Genomic DNA, 17469 nt, shown 5'->3' with positions numbered 1-17469 from the left:
ACCGTTTTACTGTTCTGTACATTTCTAATGTTGAAAAAGGTATTCGTTGTCATTGTTATGACCATTATTGCTTCTTTATTGTTGCAGACTATTTCGCAACTTGAAAATTTAAAATATCATTTAATCCTTTCGACAGATAACCTACAATTGTGTTTTAAAAGTAAAAGAGGTTTATTTGTTCGTTCGTTATTTAGTGATCTCCCTTCTTAGTAAAAGGTTGGATACAGTTTTTAAAAAGATAGCGTATTTTTTAAAACTTGAGTCCAATATTTCATTGCAATTGTTTTCTATTTTTAAATTAGAATGAAAAATAAGCATAATGATTTACCACGGGGAAAAACCAGTGTTCGAGCTTTCTTTTCTGTGAGAAGATCAATAATCACAGAAAAAAAATACCACTGTGTTTTATTTTACAAATAATATCTGTGTGTGTGCCGCGAGAATCCAAGTAGCACCCGTAGTGTGCCGAAAGTTGAAAAAGGTTGGGAAACGCTGCTCTAGCACATCCCTCATGATACAGTTACTTGTTAGCCAATGTCGCAACTATTTTATTTTCCTCTTCTTAATAATATCTAAAATTGTTTCTTTTCTTCCCCGCCATTTCTAACACCCTCTTATTCATTTTCACTCGACCCAGCTAATGGTCTCCGTTCTTCTCCACATCTACATTTCAAAAGTTTCCAGTCGTTTTTCATTATTTTTGCATAAGTAATACAAATATTGTGGGAAAATGAAGGTTGTATTGAAATCAGATCAAGTTGACCGGTTCCATTGTATTTGAAAACTTTTCGAATCCTAGGCCTATATCTACCCTATTAATGAATTTGTAACTATAATTACATGTCCTGTATGTATCTTAATTTCAACTAAGAAGAATTTATTTAGTTTTAGCAGTACAATGAATCTCTGCAAGTTGTTTGTCTTTTGCTTTAAAAAAAAATGTCCAAATGATACAACTGGATTGGCAGACTATGAAAAGGAAGAAGTACAGTAGAATTCCATTAACACGACATTCCATGTAACTCGACGATCACTTTTCTATTATTAAAAAAAAAAAATACTAAATTTTTTCTACTGGTCAGCATTATATTTGTAATAATATGTTTGTCTATTAATAGCTAGACTGTATGACTTCTAACATCGCCTATACGGTGCAAATAGTATAGATACGTTTTAATTGCTTTACTATTGTAATTACAGTACATATTCATGCGTATGAATGTCCGCATGTGTTTTGTTCTATTCAAAAATTTGTTACTGTATTCAATTTTGTAATTTTTGTCCCTTTCCCTTTGTGGTGCTAATTCCTGAAATTGCCCAACGAATTTTGTGATAGGTTTTGTTCTTTTCGAAGAAATTGCAATCTACCCCAATTTTCCTCTCGATAACAAAATGGCTGAAGAAAATCAGAAAGCTGCTTTCAATTACCACTCAGGCGAAATGAGTGAGACGTTCTAGCATCACATTTTTTTTTTTAACAAGTAGTCATTTCTTCAGTTTTATATGTTGTTTTTTAAAAATAGCTTCTAACAAGCTTCAGGATATATTATGTAGTAATTTTTTGCGTGCTATATTGTACCAGGGGCGGATCCAGGACCAACTTCTGGGGGGGGGCGGTAGGTTGTCATACTGCTACTTTTAAGGGCTCCAAACTTTGAGATGGGTTTTATTTATATATATAAAATAAGAAAGCTTCCTCTTCTGGGGGGAGATCGCCCCCCCCCTGGATCTGCCCCTGTATTGTACAACAAATTTCATTAGTGAAACATCAAGTAAAATGTTAAGAGTTGTGAATAACACACCCCTTATTTCGTAACTTCGGTATTTTCAATAACTCCACCCTCTTAGTCCACATTAGATCGAGTTTTCGTAACTCTTTCTGTAATACATTCACGTAGATTCATGTATATGTATTCAAATTACATAAGAAACCAACGCAACTGAATTTACGGTATGCCTTAGCGGTGTAGATCAGCTGTGCCATCTTTAGCTACTTTTGAGCCCATTGATTTAAATGGGGGATTTTATTTGTGGGCATTACTGACATCTATGGCCTAAGTTTATCACATCCCTTGACGATCTCATCCCCCGGGGAAGTGGGGAAGGAAGGAAACGGCCTGGAGCCATTCATTTTAGTTACCATCTCAGCATTTGCCTGGGGTGAATGAGGAAGAACATCTAGGAGAAAAGCTTACTCAGGATGGCTGGTCTGAAAATGCTTTGACTTGTTTTCGACCGACTGTTCCCACCGGGGATCGAACCCGGCTAGCGAGTACGCTATGGGAGGCCATTGAAATGAATTGGAATTTCAAGTGATTCTTCTTCAAATCTGACACTTATTTTGTGAAAATTAAATTTTATAATATATAACTCAAATTAATTTTGAAAAAGCGAGGGAGTTAAAGAAGAAATAAGTCATATCACATAATTAAAATTGCATGTCATTTCTAAGAAAACAAACAAAAAAAGAAAAAAGTCTCCACACATCAATAAAAATAAATGGACTAAAACTAAAAGTGGCGTAGGTAGTCAATGCCATTAAATTTGAGTGTATTATTGTATAGAATTGTATTTATTTGTCTCTTTATAACCGCCCTAATTCAGTTTAAAAATCTTGGAATGTCTGAAGTTATAATCTAAGAATGATTGAATCTCTGTTTATTGTAATAAAAAAGTTCGTTTATTGATTAGAGAAAGAAAGAAAGAAGAAAAACTGAGATACTGATGTTGTTGCTTAAACTTCCTTCTCTTTCAGAGACGACCGTAGTAAATGGAGCTCCATCGTTAACTGGTCGCCCTCCTAGCGTTGGAGATACGCGTCAGCGGCCATCTGTAGACAGTCTTTTAGATGAACTCACAGTCGTACCCAATGGGTAAGTACCTTTTTTTCTGGTTAACAGGTTTTGTGTTTTTGTACTTTCTACGAACGCCATGTTATAGTCGTTCTCAGTAAATCAGTGAAGGAGCAGTGGTAGTTCTCTCACATCAGATGCGTGAAGTCACTAGTTCGATCCCAGCTCGCGTGAATTTAGCTCTGTGGTGAACAAAGATCGTGTGCGTAGCTTTTTTCTGGGTTCTCCCATTTCCTCCCACTTTCATCATTCCTATATTTCATTCATTATCATCACCATCACCGTCTCTAGTAGCCTCCGTGCATAAACGTGGGACGTTCAAGTGCAAGTTGAAGTGCATAGTTTTAGAGCTAGGGCTGTCCAAAAGCGTGGAAATAATAAATTGCAATACACGATATTTCGAACACGGAGAGTAGCTATCCTTATTGACATAAAGAAGTCACACATTGCCACCCAAAAATGCGTATTTCAACAGTGTCCAATAGGTGCGCAAGGGATTCCCTACAGAGTATATGAAGTTTCCAGACTTGCTTGTATTTAAAGGTGGGTCCAAAGAAGACAAAAAGTAAACCTTGATAGCAATAAACACCGAATGTGTCGGGAGGAAATGGAAGCGTTATGAACTGCCGGTTCCACAGTTCCTCATGTTCGAAATTACCCGTGCTATATTTTTTTTACATTTTTGACGGTCTTGACTCCTAAACTAGGACGCACCTTTTCCAACATGCTAACGTAAAATTTTCTTATTTTGATTAGAGGAATGATCTCTTACAATTTGTCAATATGCGTAGTTAATTTATACCATATATATTTTTTCGATTCGAACGAAAAACTTTTGTTGAAAAAATTAAACAATGATTTGAAAGTGGTAAGCTAATCAGATTACATCAAGAATTAAGCTATAGGTCCACGTCTCATGTAGTCTCGCTGTTGAAAGGGATACTAAACTAAAAATCAAATCAAATCAAAATCGAAAAAATTCGTATTACAGAAATTGTGTATGGACGACGTGCTTATCTTACATATTAGTTTCAAGATCCCTTCACATTGGTCACCGTGGATCGCAGGCAGATCGTATCATCTGTAGAAGCCATGATCTTAATATTTTGAAGTTAATCGGAAAACACAATTGTAGTCATCCGTGCGAATGCGTTATATATATATATATATATATATATATATATATATATATATATATATATATATATATATATATATATATATATATATATATAATGTGTGTATGTATGTATGTATGTATATGGATCACAGTTTGTGTTTGCAATGCCAAGACGATAGCAGCAAATACCTGTTACACGGATAAGTAACTTTAGAACGTAGCCATATAATGGGTCTGCGAGAGTCTAGACAATCAATCCCCACAACTGCTACTCACGTGGATCTTGATGTGTCAGTGGTCCATCAGTGATGTACACGATGAGTGACAGAGGGTTTACGCACTTTTCTTCACTGCTGGGATCAGGTCGCGGGGATCTAATTGACGTGAGGCCGAGCACCAGCACACTCAGAGCCGTCGCGGTCCTCATGTAATTACTTGGTCATTAAATAATCAATTGTGTAGGTTCCCACGTTTTCCTCGCACAATTATTGCTGACATCTGCTTAACTCCGAGAACATCTTCAGTAGTGCTGAAAGATAGTACAGTGGCAAAGCGAATTAATACGATCAGAATTTTGTGTCTGAGGCACAATAATATCGTGGATATGCAAATGAGGGGGAAACCCCATCATATGTTCGTACTTGCCACACAGAATTCGCGCCTGGCATTGTGGGTAAAGACAATACAGTACCATCCCTCTCAGCTCCAGTCTTTAAGATAAGTATGAAAAGTGTGATTTCCGTGACGTAGACAGTTATGTTTTCTGTCTTGGAGACCCCATCTTCCACCACGATAATGCACATGCTCATATGGCCAGGTTAGTCCAGTAAGTCGGCATATGGATTTTATCTTGAGCTGCTAGTTTCCGGTCGCAAGCACAATCGAGCATTTGTAGGAGATGGTGGGATAGCACCCAACCACCAGTCGAGCTCCACCAACGACCTTCGTCCACCTACGCCTAGATCTGCAGTGAGCGTTGGATACCATATCCCAGACCAAGGGCGCCCATCAGGGGGGGGGGCAAGGTGGGGTGATCGCCCCCCCTAAGAGGAAATCGTACTTGGGAATATCGAAAGCCCAATAGAATTTTTACATTAGTTATAGCACAATTTGAAACTATATTTGAAACCTCGCTTATATTTGCCCCCCTTGGAAACCACAACATGGGCGTCCTTGTCCCAGACAATCATTCAAGATCTGTATTTTAGTACGGGAATTGTTCAATTTATCGCTCACCTTGTGGGTTGTCTGTAGTTACATAATAATATTCGAAAAAACAGTATTAGTAGTTATATAAAACCGAAATGTGGCAGGCGATTTCTAAACACCGCCTTGGGGAAGCCACAGTGGCTCATTGGTAGAGCGTTACATGTGGTGCGAAGGTTTCTTGATTCGATCACAGAGTATGTGTGTTTGTGAGGACAACATCGTGTTCGTGGGTTTTTTCGATATTTTCTCGTTTCTTCCTACATTCTCATTCCACTAATTCCTTCATATTCACTTTCAGTAATCAACCTTCTCCTTTAGACTACAATACATAATCGTGAAGCCTAAACCGAAGTGTTTCATTATTTCAAACACCATTGTCAAAATAGAAGTCCCTTCGATTTGATTTTCACTCTAATATTCTTCTCGATACCAGGGGCGGCTTTAGGATTATAATTTGGGGTAGGTCCGCTCCCTCACTTATGAATACATATACACATTTGATTGATTAATGACAGTAGGAAATTACTTTTATAGTAGTGGTTGATGCTATTAAATAATTATTTACCATTAATACAAATAATGGAAAATATATTTACTCTTTATTGTATTTTTTAGCATTTATATATATTTTTCAAAATTTTTGGGAGTGCCTACCCGGCCTACCCGCCACTTCTCGATACCCAGAGGACCTTAATAATATTTGTGGCGCAGGTACTGCGGTATCTGAAACATGGATAGATCTGATATTTGTTTCTGTTTAATTCGTTAAATCCCGTTTGCTAGGCCGTCTAGTTTTCAAGTAGATTGTTTTCAGAATTTCTCCTCCCTTTCGTCGTCCCGTAGTTGAAACTATACTTTTCAGACATGTTCGTAGGATTTTTTTTTCCTTTTGTGTTCTTTTATGCGGTGGTATATTTGGTATGTGACAATATTCTACTACCCGATATATGTACGGAAAGTAAATGTCACGTACATCCTTATGAGTTGGAGAACGATGTTTCTGTTATACTGGATAACCAACAGGAAAGCCTGTATTGAAATATCAATTATGTAGATATTGCAGAGGCACGTAATTGTAAACAGAATTAATAAGGTAGACCATTTGAGCGCTTACAAGGACTATAACGTTGGTAAACGAAGATAGATGTTCGATACTTCATCGAGAACTGCTCATGAATTCTAAATAACGTACGGTAGGCTTAAAGGCGGTTGTATGCTTGGTAGGTGTTGAAAATCTTACTTATGAATGTATGTGAGCAGAAAACTAATTATATATTAGGAAGCCCGTTAATGGACCCTTAAAATAGAAATCGTGTGTTGATATTGGCAAAGATTATGCAAGCGTGAAAAACTTGTGCTGTTAGCCATGGCAAGATGACAAAACTAATAATAATGGCTGCCATGGAAGGAAGTTGTCTTTAATAACATAATACTCTATGAGGTAATCAGGCGCCGAGATTTTTTTTTTTTTTTTTTAAATTGACAGTCCATTGTTATATATGTACGATACGGTTTCTCGACTTCAATAAATTTATCTATTTTAGACTTTTGCTTGAGACTTAGTCACTGAAAATATTATCAGTTTTGGAGAATAAGTGATGCAACTTAGTTCGTCATTTATTGAATTAGTGTGAATTTCATAATCATCTTATTATAAGCATTTGCAGCAAACCAAGAAGTTTCCATGCTCTGCTCTCGTGAATTTAACCTTCCTCCTTTGTCTAGTGCAGCGTTTTTCAATCTTTTTCAGCTTTTGACACACTAATTGTGTAATTTAAAATCCCATGTTTCATCTATATGCATTTTTCTCTCTCTTGTTTCTCTTTGCAGAGCTAATGATAATTTACTTAATATTTTGATGATAAAGAACCATTACCTATAGAATCGCAACTGTCTATCAAATAGCAAAAAAAAAAAAAAAAAAAAAAAGTTATTGTTGCCGTACTGAAAGATAAAAATAAGAAACTTTTCTATGAAACTTTCCGTTTAGTTTCAATGTCCTAACTTTTTCCAGGTGCACCAATGGTTCCGTCGCATTGTAAGTTTTCTGCTGACAAATGACGTTCAGGCACTTATCGTATAAAAAATAAATAAAATAAAAAATATATAGTTAAATATTTTGAGTCTCGCTTCGTAAGTAACTTTTCTTGTAGTTGTCCTTTATGCTGTACATAGTCATCTGCGAAGAGGATTTCTTTGGAACATTTGAAGAGCATGTGATTATCTGAAAATACTAGTTAACTTGTGGTATCACTTGTTACTTCCTGCATGTATTCACTTACATAATTCTGATCGTAAGTGTTGAAATTTCAAGTTAAGACGTAAAATTAAATACAAAAACTTTTGGTCTTTTCTTTCTACTTCTTCCCTCTTTTTTTTTTTTTTTTTTTTTTTTTTAATAACAGTATCCTAATAAGTTTCATTTCATCTTTACTTATGTGTCCAGTATTGTTGTTTTCTTCCCGTGCTTTCTTTCTTCAACCTTACTCATTAGTTTTTGGCTCCATTCAACTATTTTTCCATTCTTTACCGTATTGTGTATTTTGAAAGACATAGTCCTTTTCTGTAGCTTTTGTGAGATATCGAAGTTTCTGCTTCATGTAGTAAAACGTTTAACGATTTTTTTCTCGTAATTCTTCGTTCTATAACCCACATAAACACCTCAGTTTTTATTATGAGGGACGTAGTGTCTTTGTAGTAAAGTGTTCATCGGTAGTCTAAAGGATTTCTGATTCAAATCGTGTGAGTTTATAATAAACACATTCCCTTATGCTTTTCCGAGGTTCTCTCCTTTCTACCTGCTGTACTTTATCATACCACCAATTCTTTCATTCATTATCTGTCTGTTAACTTATGGTCCACAATCACAGGACGGTAAAATAAAGATTTCGTTTCATTTTTGGTCTGTGTTGAATGAACCATTTTAGAGACAGCGATGAAAGTATGAACTAGGTGACGAACTTTATTCACTGTCAAATAAGATTGCTAGAGCAGTAAGAGAGCTGGGAAACCATTTTAGGTGGTAGGAAAGCGAAACGAAATATTCATTAGTTTTCTTTCTAGGCATTCACTGAATACTAATTAGTAGAAATAATAAGTGAACTCATTGCTTCTGAATACTTATCAGGGTTAATGCAGAGTTGAAGACAAAAGTATACGTTAAAAATTATTGTACAGAGTTATTTTTTTTTAACACATTAAGTTTATTTACCACAACTCTCAACTTCTGACGCCCAAATTTGATTTTTGATATTATTTGATTTTGGGTTTAGCGTTCCTTTCAGCAGCGAGGCTATATGAGACGTGGACCTACAGCTTAACGTGGGATCCGAACCACCGCAAATCGAACCCGAGTACCCCACGCCAAAGGCGCATACGCTTACCGCTTAGTCACAAGGGAGCTCTCGCTCAAATTTTGAGCTTCTGTTTGAATATAAGGTGCAATTTCTATCCCCGTGAGGAGAAAAAAAGCACAGCAGCTCAGTGGCAGAGCACTCACCTATGGCACACGATGTCTGATTCAATTACAGAACACTCGCGTTTATATTGGAAAACACCGTAATAAATTTTTATTTAATTCTTCCGTTTCTTCTTTCTCTCTCCATTCATCAGCTATTTCATAATAATTTATTTGCATTTGTCATTAACCTTTAGCCTAAACATGCTCCTAGCTAACTCACTCACTTTCTATTCGTGTGGCCATGGATTCGATCCCTTGTGGGGGTTTTTCTGTTGGTAAAAACCCAAGTACTGGTTCGGATGCAACGTAGAAGTAGCTCCGGTCTGTCTCGGTGCCTAAAGGAATAGTAAATGCTTTTCATGGATCCTCGGAAAGCTCTCGAATAGTTATTCGCCTGTGTGAACAAATCATTTGTGCCAGTTTTTGCACATTTTCATCCGTTTTTGACGTCGAAGGACGTCACGATCGTTGCTTGTTTTCAGCTGACTCCTTGCCGCTTTTGAATCGCTCATGCCACTTGTAAACAGTCTTCAGTGCCACCGCTTCATCACCGTACACTGATTTTGACATTTCGTGAGCTTCTGTTTTTTGTTTTTAGCTTAGAACAAAACTTAATGTTAGTGCGCGACGAACACTCTTAACACGCATCATTCTTCTGTCCAGTGTTGCCAAAAGTTGGACACAAAAAGTCGCTAAATGAGATATAAAATGACTCCAATTTTGGATGAAAAGTCGCTTTAAAAAAGTATTAGTGAAATCCGTTGTCTGTATACATTAATTTAAAGTTTCAGATGTAATTTATATGATTTATGTTTTCAACAAGGTTCCCAGTTTTAAGTCATAGCCCTACATACACTACAGAAACATAAGTAAAATCGTAATCGAAAGAATCACATTAATATTGCACTTAGATACAATAACTATATTTTCCTTTTTAGTACAATATAGATTTTCACTTAGCGATCAATTTCATTTTAATGAGATAAAAATAAGTTCAAAATATATAGCAATAAGTAGTTTTTACTTACCAGTCAATCGTCATCTAAAAATTCAAACATCTCAGTTTCTGTGTCAGCACTAGCACTGCAGCCTGCTTCCCCTTGGATAGTTGCACTTTTAGTGTAACAACTAGTTGTACCAATAACACTCAAAACAGATTTAGGCAGTTCGTATGAGAAGGAATTGGTACCTAGACGTCTTAGACCACTCCTAACAGTAAGGATGGCATTTAATGTACGAATATGCATTCTGTTACGCAGCTTGGATTTTACAATGTGCACTTGGCTAAACAGCCTCTCTACTTCAGCGTTTGAATATGGAAGACTGAGAACTTTTATTGCAAGGCACCACAATTCGTAAAATGGATTTTCACCTGTTGAATCACGATAATTTCCAACTTCAACCCAAAATTCGATTGTATTTGTAGTGTTACGCCACTTGACGAAGTTAATATTTCGCCACTGATTAACTAGAGCATCAATTACCGCTGCCTCATATGACAAAAGTTCAGCAAGTTCCACAATCGAATGCCTGACAGCTTTAAGGCATTCACTTACAGAAAGCATTGACATTTTTTGTAGTATGTCTAGATTAGAAGGTAAATGGTTCTTTGGTTCTTTAGATAATTTTACAACGAAGGAAATACAACGGCGTTGCAAGTTATTCTCACAGTCGATATTCAGATTTGATTTACTCAACATATTTTCAAATTCATATCCTAAATAAGGTTTTGGGTCAAGATGCGAATCAATATCGTCTGTTAAAGGATATATTTTAGCTGTTGGAATCATCACTCTCCTACACACTGAAACTGCGAGATTGATCAGATCGTTTAACAGTTTTGTTGTATCACAATTTTCGCTTTCCAAAGCCTTTGTCAATTTTTGAACTTCACTAACAATTGATTTCAAAAATTGAATATATAACCTATTTGTAACATCAGAATACATGTTATAGAGCACTTCTGCCGTGTAACAATTCTCTTTTGATCTTGCAATTTCAAAATTGAGCTTTAATTCATCCCATTGAGCGAGAATTGTGGTCACTGCGGGTTCGATTGAAAGCCATCGAGTATCACATACCCTCGTAATTTTCAATGGCTCCTCTCCATCGTTGATTGTATTATATAAGTTCTTATATTGCAACTGACGTTTGGATGAATGTTGAAACCAATTATACGTTTCGCGGATTAGGAATTAAATGTTTCTTGGAACAGTTTCTTCACTTGCATGGAAAACTGCAAGCTGCAACGAATGACACGTGCATCGTACCATGATTAAATGTGGGATGTTAAGTTCTTTTCTTAGTAGTTCATAAACCCCTTTATTTACACCTGTATTTACTGATGCGTTGTCAACCCCTAACCCTGTCAGGTTTCAGATTTATACTCTTTAACAAACTCGTTATTGCGGACACAATAGCAACAGCAGTACCGGATTCAATTTCAAGTAGTCCTAAATGGGTAGAAATTATTTTTTGTGACGTCATACTAAAATATCGTACACAAACACCGAGCATCTTTGTTACGGATATGTCTGTACACTCATCAATAATCAAACTGTAACACTTATCACCAATATCTTTACGCAAGACATCACAGAAATGAAGAGAAAGAACATTATTTATAATTTCTGTACACTTTGTACGATGCATTCGTAGTTCTGAAGCAGCTTTGCTATCAGGAAAATGTTTCTGACACAACTAAGATAAATGGTCGGAAGACAACAATGAGCAATGTTCCGCAACAAACATAGCTATACTGGCTTCTGCTGCACTTGAATGGCGCCTTGGTTCTTCAACTTTAAAATCCAATTTCAGTTGCCGACTGCTGCAAAAAGGATCTGCACATTTTTTATGCTTTTGTGTAGCGGCATGCTTTCTTAAGTCTGTTAACTTTGCGTACACCTCACACTTGCAAAATAAACAATATGCTCTAGTCACGTCTTTGTCAACAGGACGCAACTAATCCTTAAATTCAGGGATTGTTTCCCATTGTTTCCGGTATTTCTGTTCATATTTTGGAGCCATGAGAGTTCCGAAATAGTTAAAAATACAATACTTACGTTACACGCTTTCGGAAATGTGCACAATAGTTAAAAGGTCGCACAGGTAAAGTATGAATACAACAAACACACCCACTTCGCTTATATTCACTCTTCAACTAATCTCGTTGCTATCGGTAATGCTGCATTACTTGTGTCTCTTAACGAAAGCTCTGCAAACTAAAGGACATGAAGGTTGGAATTGTTCTCCGTTAGAGGGCAAGGGTAACAGAAAACAATGCGGAGGCGTGCTAGACTGCACTCTGAAACTCGACACCGCTTGTGGTGATTTAAACAAACAAAAAGGAAGGAAAAAATATACAATTTGATGTGAACTAACAGTGCTTGACTACAGATGAACAGATTGTTTGTTGCGCAAAAGTCGCTAGATTTGTAACTATTGTGTTTTTCAGATGTAAAGCATCACGGGCAGTAGCCAATGCTGTGCGATATTCCGCGCGGTGTTGCCGGATTTCGGACTCCCCTTTCCCTTCTCGCTCTTCCTCTAGTTGAGATTATTACACATACATTGGCAACATTATTCACAATGTAAATATACTATTCCAGCAAACTCAAAGATTTTGGCTGTGTATCCTAGAAGTATATATAGCAACTGAATAACCTACCTATTAACTTATTCCAGTGGAACTGCTAAACGTTCGTCTTCAACACTACTTTCACTATCGTCTATGTCAATTAATATTTCGCCATTGTCTGAATCTGACTCTTGTAAATTTTTTATTATGAGTTCCAAAAATTGTAAACACAAAAAATAATTCTTCGAGCTTCACTTCGTAGCACTTTTTTTTTTTTTAAGAAAATTCCGCACTTGTATTCGGTTTCCTTAAAGACATTGTCAACTATAATTTTGGAGAACAAATGAACTACCACGAAAGAAAGCAACCTAGACACTGATGAATTCTGTTTATGCTAGAAGAAGAGAAGTTGCGTTCCTACACACACAATCAGCTCCTTTGCTTCCATGTCTGTTCCTATAATAACATACTCTTATACTTGATGTAGGTCTCACAACAACAATCCGTCTGATTCGTAAGCAACACGATATGGTCGAGTTTGTTTTGGGTTACAATAATTTATGACACCACTCAGACGCCTGGTGCTTTTGCATCCCTGCTAGAGGAGTAAAGAAGGAATACGTAATTGGCCACACATACGTAAGGTATTGAAACGAAGAAAAAAAAATCATACTGCGTTTCTTCTGTCGAATAAGGAAGAATCTTGCATGAAGACAATTTCAAAACAATATTACGAATGTCCCATACCTTCCGTTCTTCCACATGAGCTCCCGCCGGGAATCGAATATATATATATATATATATATATATATATATATATGAATCAAATTGCAGAGGCGTGTTATTTAATTCGATCGCTTACTATTCTCAAGGGTGTAGAAACGGGGGAAAAGAGGGCCTTGACTTTCCAAACTATTTCCAGCCCTAAAATGAGGTTCATCTAGTATATGTTTAGTAAACTTATTTAATAGTTAATGCAAATTAGGAACGTTTATAATAAAATAAGATTTTTAAAAAAAGAAAAAAGAAAACATCATCAATACAGTTTCTGTACCTAATTACAAGGACGCTGATTTCTCTGTAAATTGGGGGGGGGGGTGCATTCAGATGCAGAAAGCATATATGATGATTTTAAGACAAACTGCGTTCAAATTATGCCTAATATTGCACATTTACAAATAAAATGAGGGGCCCTGGCTCCCTCAGTCCCCCCAGGATCTCTCACTACTATATTATTGCATAATAATATCTGAGTTGATATTTTTTCGAGTTTTTTCCTTTTAGTATTTTAACCTACATAAACACAAAGTCGGATAAACAGACTGCTAGAAACAGCATTTGTTTTCTTATGAATAGTTTATTGATTTATCTCTTACAATCCGCTTTTCAACTTCAGTACTGTCAAGATCCGTCTTCTGTTAAGGTAGCATCGAGAAAACATAATATGTGTATAGTATACATGGTGAGTTAAAATGCTTTCATATTCTGAAAGAGGTCATTTGTTCTGTTTTTAATGTGTGAAAAGCTTTCCTCCCCCTGAAAGTAATGTTCCCCTAGAACAACCTGTTGGTTACACCCCTGATTATCCTTTAATAAAAGTTGAGTTCCATTTCCAAATCGAAGAAAAATCCACTGGAAATTAGACGGGACTCAACGCTCGTTTTACTAATTGTTTTATATGGAAACCTTTCAAAGCGTGTATCATGACAACCAGTTGTCATAAAAAGATGTAGTTTTCACGTATGTGTTCGTAATTCTTTTCTCTACTTCGTAAAGTGAGCAGTTAATGTGCTAATACAATATTTCTAATAAGCGCCTCTGCTATTGTCAAGATTCGCAGTAGCGCGAGAAGTCAGCGTGCAGAACTGCTTGTCGCGAATTGTCAACACCGCTCAAAGCCAATTGGACGCCGCGTAAAGCCAACTCAAGGCCATGCCGCTTCTCATCTGAAATCATTTGTAAGTCGCTAAATCATCATTTAAAAATCACCAAAAAAGTCGCCAATCGGAAAAATGATTTTTTGTCGCTATCTTGGTGGTCAAATCCCCTAGATTTAGCGACTTTTCCCCCAAATTGGCAACACTGCTTCTGTCTCTGGAAGCCAACTAACATGTCACAACTCGTTCAAACTCGACACTGACTGTACCAAAGGTTTAGGCTACCGGAATCGGACTTACTAGTTGAAATGGATACAACATCGACAGATGGCACTTTGCAACTACATACGCCACATTTTTTGATTACACCTTATAATGTCAGTACTATTGGTTTTCATAAACAGTAGAAAAATAATTGTTTGTTCTGTAGATCAAATAGAAGAAGAAAACTAAAGATAATAATAATAATAATAAGAAGAAGAAGAAGAAGAAGAAGAATAGGCGTATCAGCTATTTCAATGTATTCACTTACTTAATCACATAAATACAGTAATAATATTTAGATAAATATTTTAATTTCGTAAACCTCTTTGATTTGTCCGTAACCCGTAAGGTCAGGGAAATGCTGCCCTCATTTGTTGAAATTTAGAATAAAAATCGTAGTACTGTAACTTGCAGGGTCGCAAGTTCTTTTCCGAGTGAAGTCTGTGGTGGACAACACCATACATTCTAGCTTATAGGTTTATTTACTTCGGTTGTTCCGAGCTTAAGATATAAGTAAAAAGACATTAAGAACAAATAATAAAGTCACTAAATCTAACTGATAAATAACAATAAGAAAAGATATAAAAAGCAATGAGTTGATCAGTATGGGACTGTATACCTACTTTTCGGCCACCCTTTATAAATGTCTTCTCATTTTTTTCTACTTTTTAATTCTCCAAATTGTTTGAAGAGTTTTCATTGTAGTTTACCATTTTTCTTTGACGTATGGACTATGATCATAATATATTAAATTAAAATATTCAATTAATTTTCATAGTAAAAGTTGTTTATGACATTGTTCTTCGAATGGAAAAATCAATAAGCGAGAAGTCCAGAACCAGTAGAACTTATAAACTGAAACTTTCTTGCCTAAAACTACGTATTTTGACGTGTGTGTCGATAATAGTTTCCATTCGTTCTCAACACTTCTTAAGATAGAATCTAAACGACTTCATTAAATGGAATTCCAGATGTTTATGGCTGTCAGCAGAATGTCTTACCACACATTTCTTTCTGTGCACACTTAAATCGTTATCTGCTTGGTTGTGGCACACCATTTGTCAGATAACAGATAGCTTCTAAGTGCAAATACGCATTTCGCTATTCTCGTTGTATGGAATAAAAGAAAGATGAATGTACAATATAAAAGGATACGTTATGTGATCCGTGCACTGACAGTTTTCTCCGTAAAAGAATGAGGTCAGCAAAAAGGGATTCAAAAAGTGCCTTCTGTTCTTGTTTGGGCATCTTTTTTTGTATAAGGCATCTTGTTAAATTTACGGAATAATAATGATACTGTAAGATAGAAATGAACACATTACATATGATTTTCGTTATACATTACACAATTATTTTAAATATATTTCATTGTGTAAAAATTTTGAAATTGTAAAATTCGATTATTATATTTTACTATCAATAAGCATTAATATCGTTTGTTTCTAAACGCATTTACTATATGTACTCTTATATGTATTCTGTTGTCAATATTCTGTGCAGTTTAAGTCATGTTTTTAAATGCGGCGTGTGCATTACAAAATGAAAACCATCTTATAGTTAGTACAGAATATTTAGAAAGAGCCAAGTCTCGAGTTAGTTTTAAATCTGCTCATGTTGACAGTATATGTAGACCAATTGTACCTTTTAACCAAATCAGTTCTATGTAAGATAAAGAAAAGTATTGAAATGGGCCCATCTAATATAAGGAAGCACTTGAAAAGGAATAAGAGAAAGTCTGGAATTTTGAATGTACGTATCTGTACAAAGTTCGAACTTAATATTCAATATTAGAAAGAAGTGAAATTGTTAAGAAACACCAACTCATCCTATTAAGAACTATTTCGATATTCAGAAATTGGCAAATATATCGGTAATGGATTTTAAGAATGTGGTTTCATCCGGAATCCAAATTACGGATCACATCTCAACCAGGAAGTTTGATGTTGGACACAATCATAGGCGGCGCTACAGTGGATGCAGTGAGTGCAGCTGCACCCACATTAACTTCGATTTTCAGATTTCCTATAATAATCCTTTCTATTTTGTATATTTATTGTTTCCTATGTTTGGATATATTTGAGTGACTTCTTGAATATCTCATAAGTTACTTGCTATCATACCGTGTTTTTCTAGGTTGTTTATTTTTTTAAGTAAAACTTAGGGATTATTCTTGAAATCTTAAGGCTGGATAGTGCAAAGCGTTCTGGCAACAAACTTAGGATGTGTTGTCCTATCCTAGTCTGCACCCACATTACCAAAATCCTGGCGCCACCTATGGACACAATCAGTTTAGAAATTACATTCTTCCCAATAGAATTTAACTTCAATCTAATGGATTGATGAGGATAACGTTATGTAATGTGATTTTCATTAAAGACAAAAATATTACACCTTGATTTTGAAAATCAGGAGAGATTATAAGAAAATTAAGGTAATAAATATCACTTTTTGAGCCTGTTCTCCTCGTTTAAATTCATGAAAGATATACATTCGTATGAAAGGAAACTGCAATAGCTGACCTTGATGTGAGCAAGCCAAACATTCGTTCGCTTGATCTAAATATATATATATTTTTTTTCCCCTTCTTCTTCACTTGAGTGGTGGTTCGCAATGCAGAGAGGAATGGGGAACTGAGGAAGGAAATGTGAGAGGGACTGTCTACTGTTGGTGGTCGAGTAGATCTGTGGAGGTGATATCATCATTCATGTTCGCTTCCTTCGAAACATTACGCCAATCACAAGCTGTTGACGTAACTGATAAATAAGACCAAATTAGTTCAAGTTGACGTTTCAGCGCTGCAGGAAGAAAGAAAAAAAAACTATTTTTCTCTCTTTACTGGAAACTTTTTAGTTCATTGGACAAGATACTGGCCTCGGTTATAAGAGATCCGGGACATCTGGAATTTGATCTTACTATATATATATATATATATTCAGTACTTTTCATTCATTGATGAGTTTACTACTGTGTTACATCACCATCACCTTCAAAAATATTTATCCTGAAACGTCTCTTGCTGCAAATTGAGAAATTTCTATGTATTAAAGTCTTCATTTAACCTCTTCGCAGTGACCTACGAAATGCCTTTTTCAGTAACATCTATTAATTGA

At 35.8% G+C, this 17469-nt stretch overlaps 1 protein-coding gene across 7 annotated transcripts in view; it reads left to right on the top strand.

Moving 5' to 3' along the window:
* Pax (paxillin) overlaps positions 1-17469 on the top strand; it is a 327249-nt gene that overhangs the window by 280472 nt on the left and 29308 nt on the right. For all 7 annotated transcript variants that reach the window (XM_081771295.1, XM_081771294.1, XM_081771296.1 and 4 more), the window contains exon 4: positions 2756-2873. In XM_081771295.1, the coding sequence (XP_081627421.1) occupies positions 2756-2873 (118 nt within the window). The remainder of the gene's footprint in view (positions 1-2755; positions 2874-17469) is intronic.

Source organism: Thermobia domestica, chromosome 9, assembly GCF_964235325.1.
Source record: "Thermobia domestica chromosome 9, izTheDome1.hap1.1, whole genome shotgun sequence".
NCBI lineage: Eukaryota > Metazoa > Arthropoda > Insecta > Zygentoma > Lepismatidae > Thermobia > Thermobia domestica.
The sequence above is the reverse complement of the archived record's forward strand: the minus strand, read 5'-3'. Positions and strand labels throughout refer to the sequence as shown.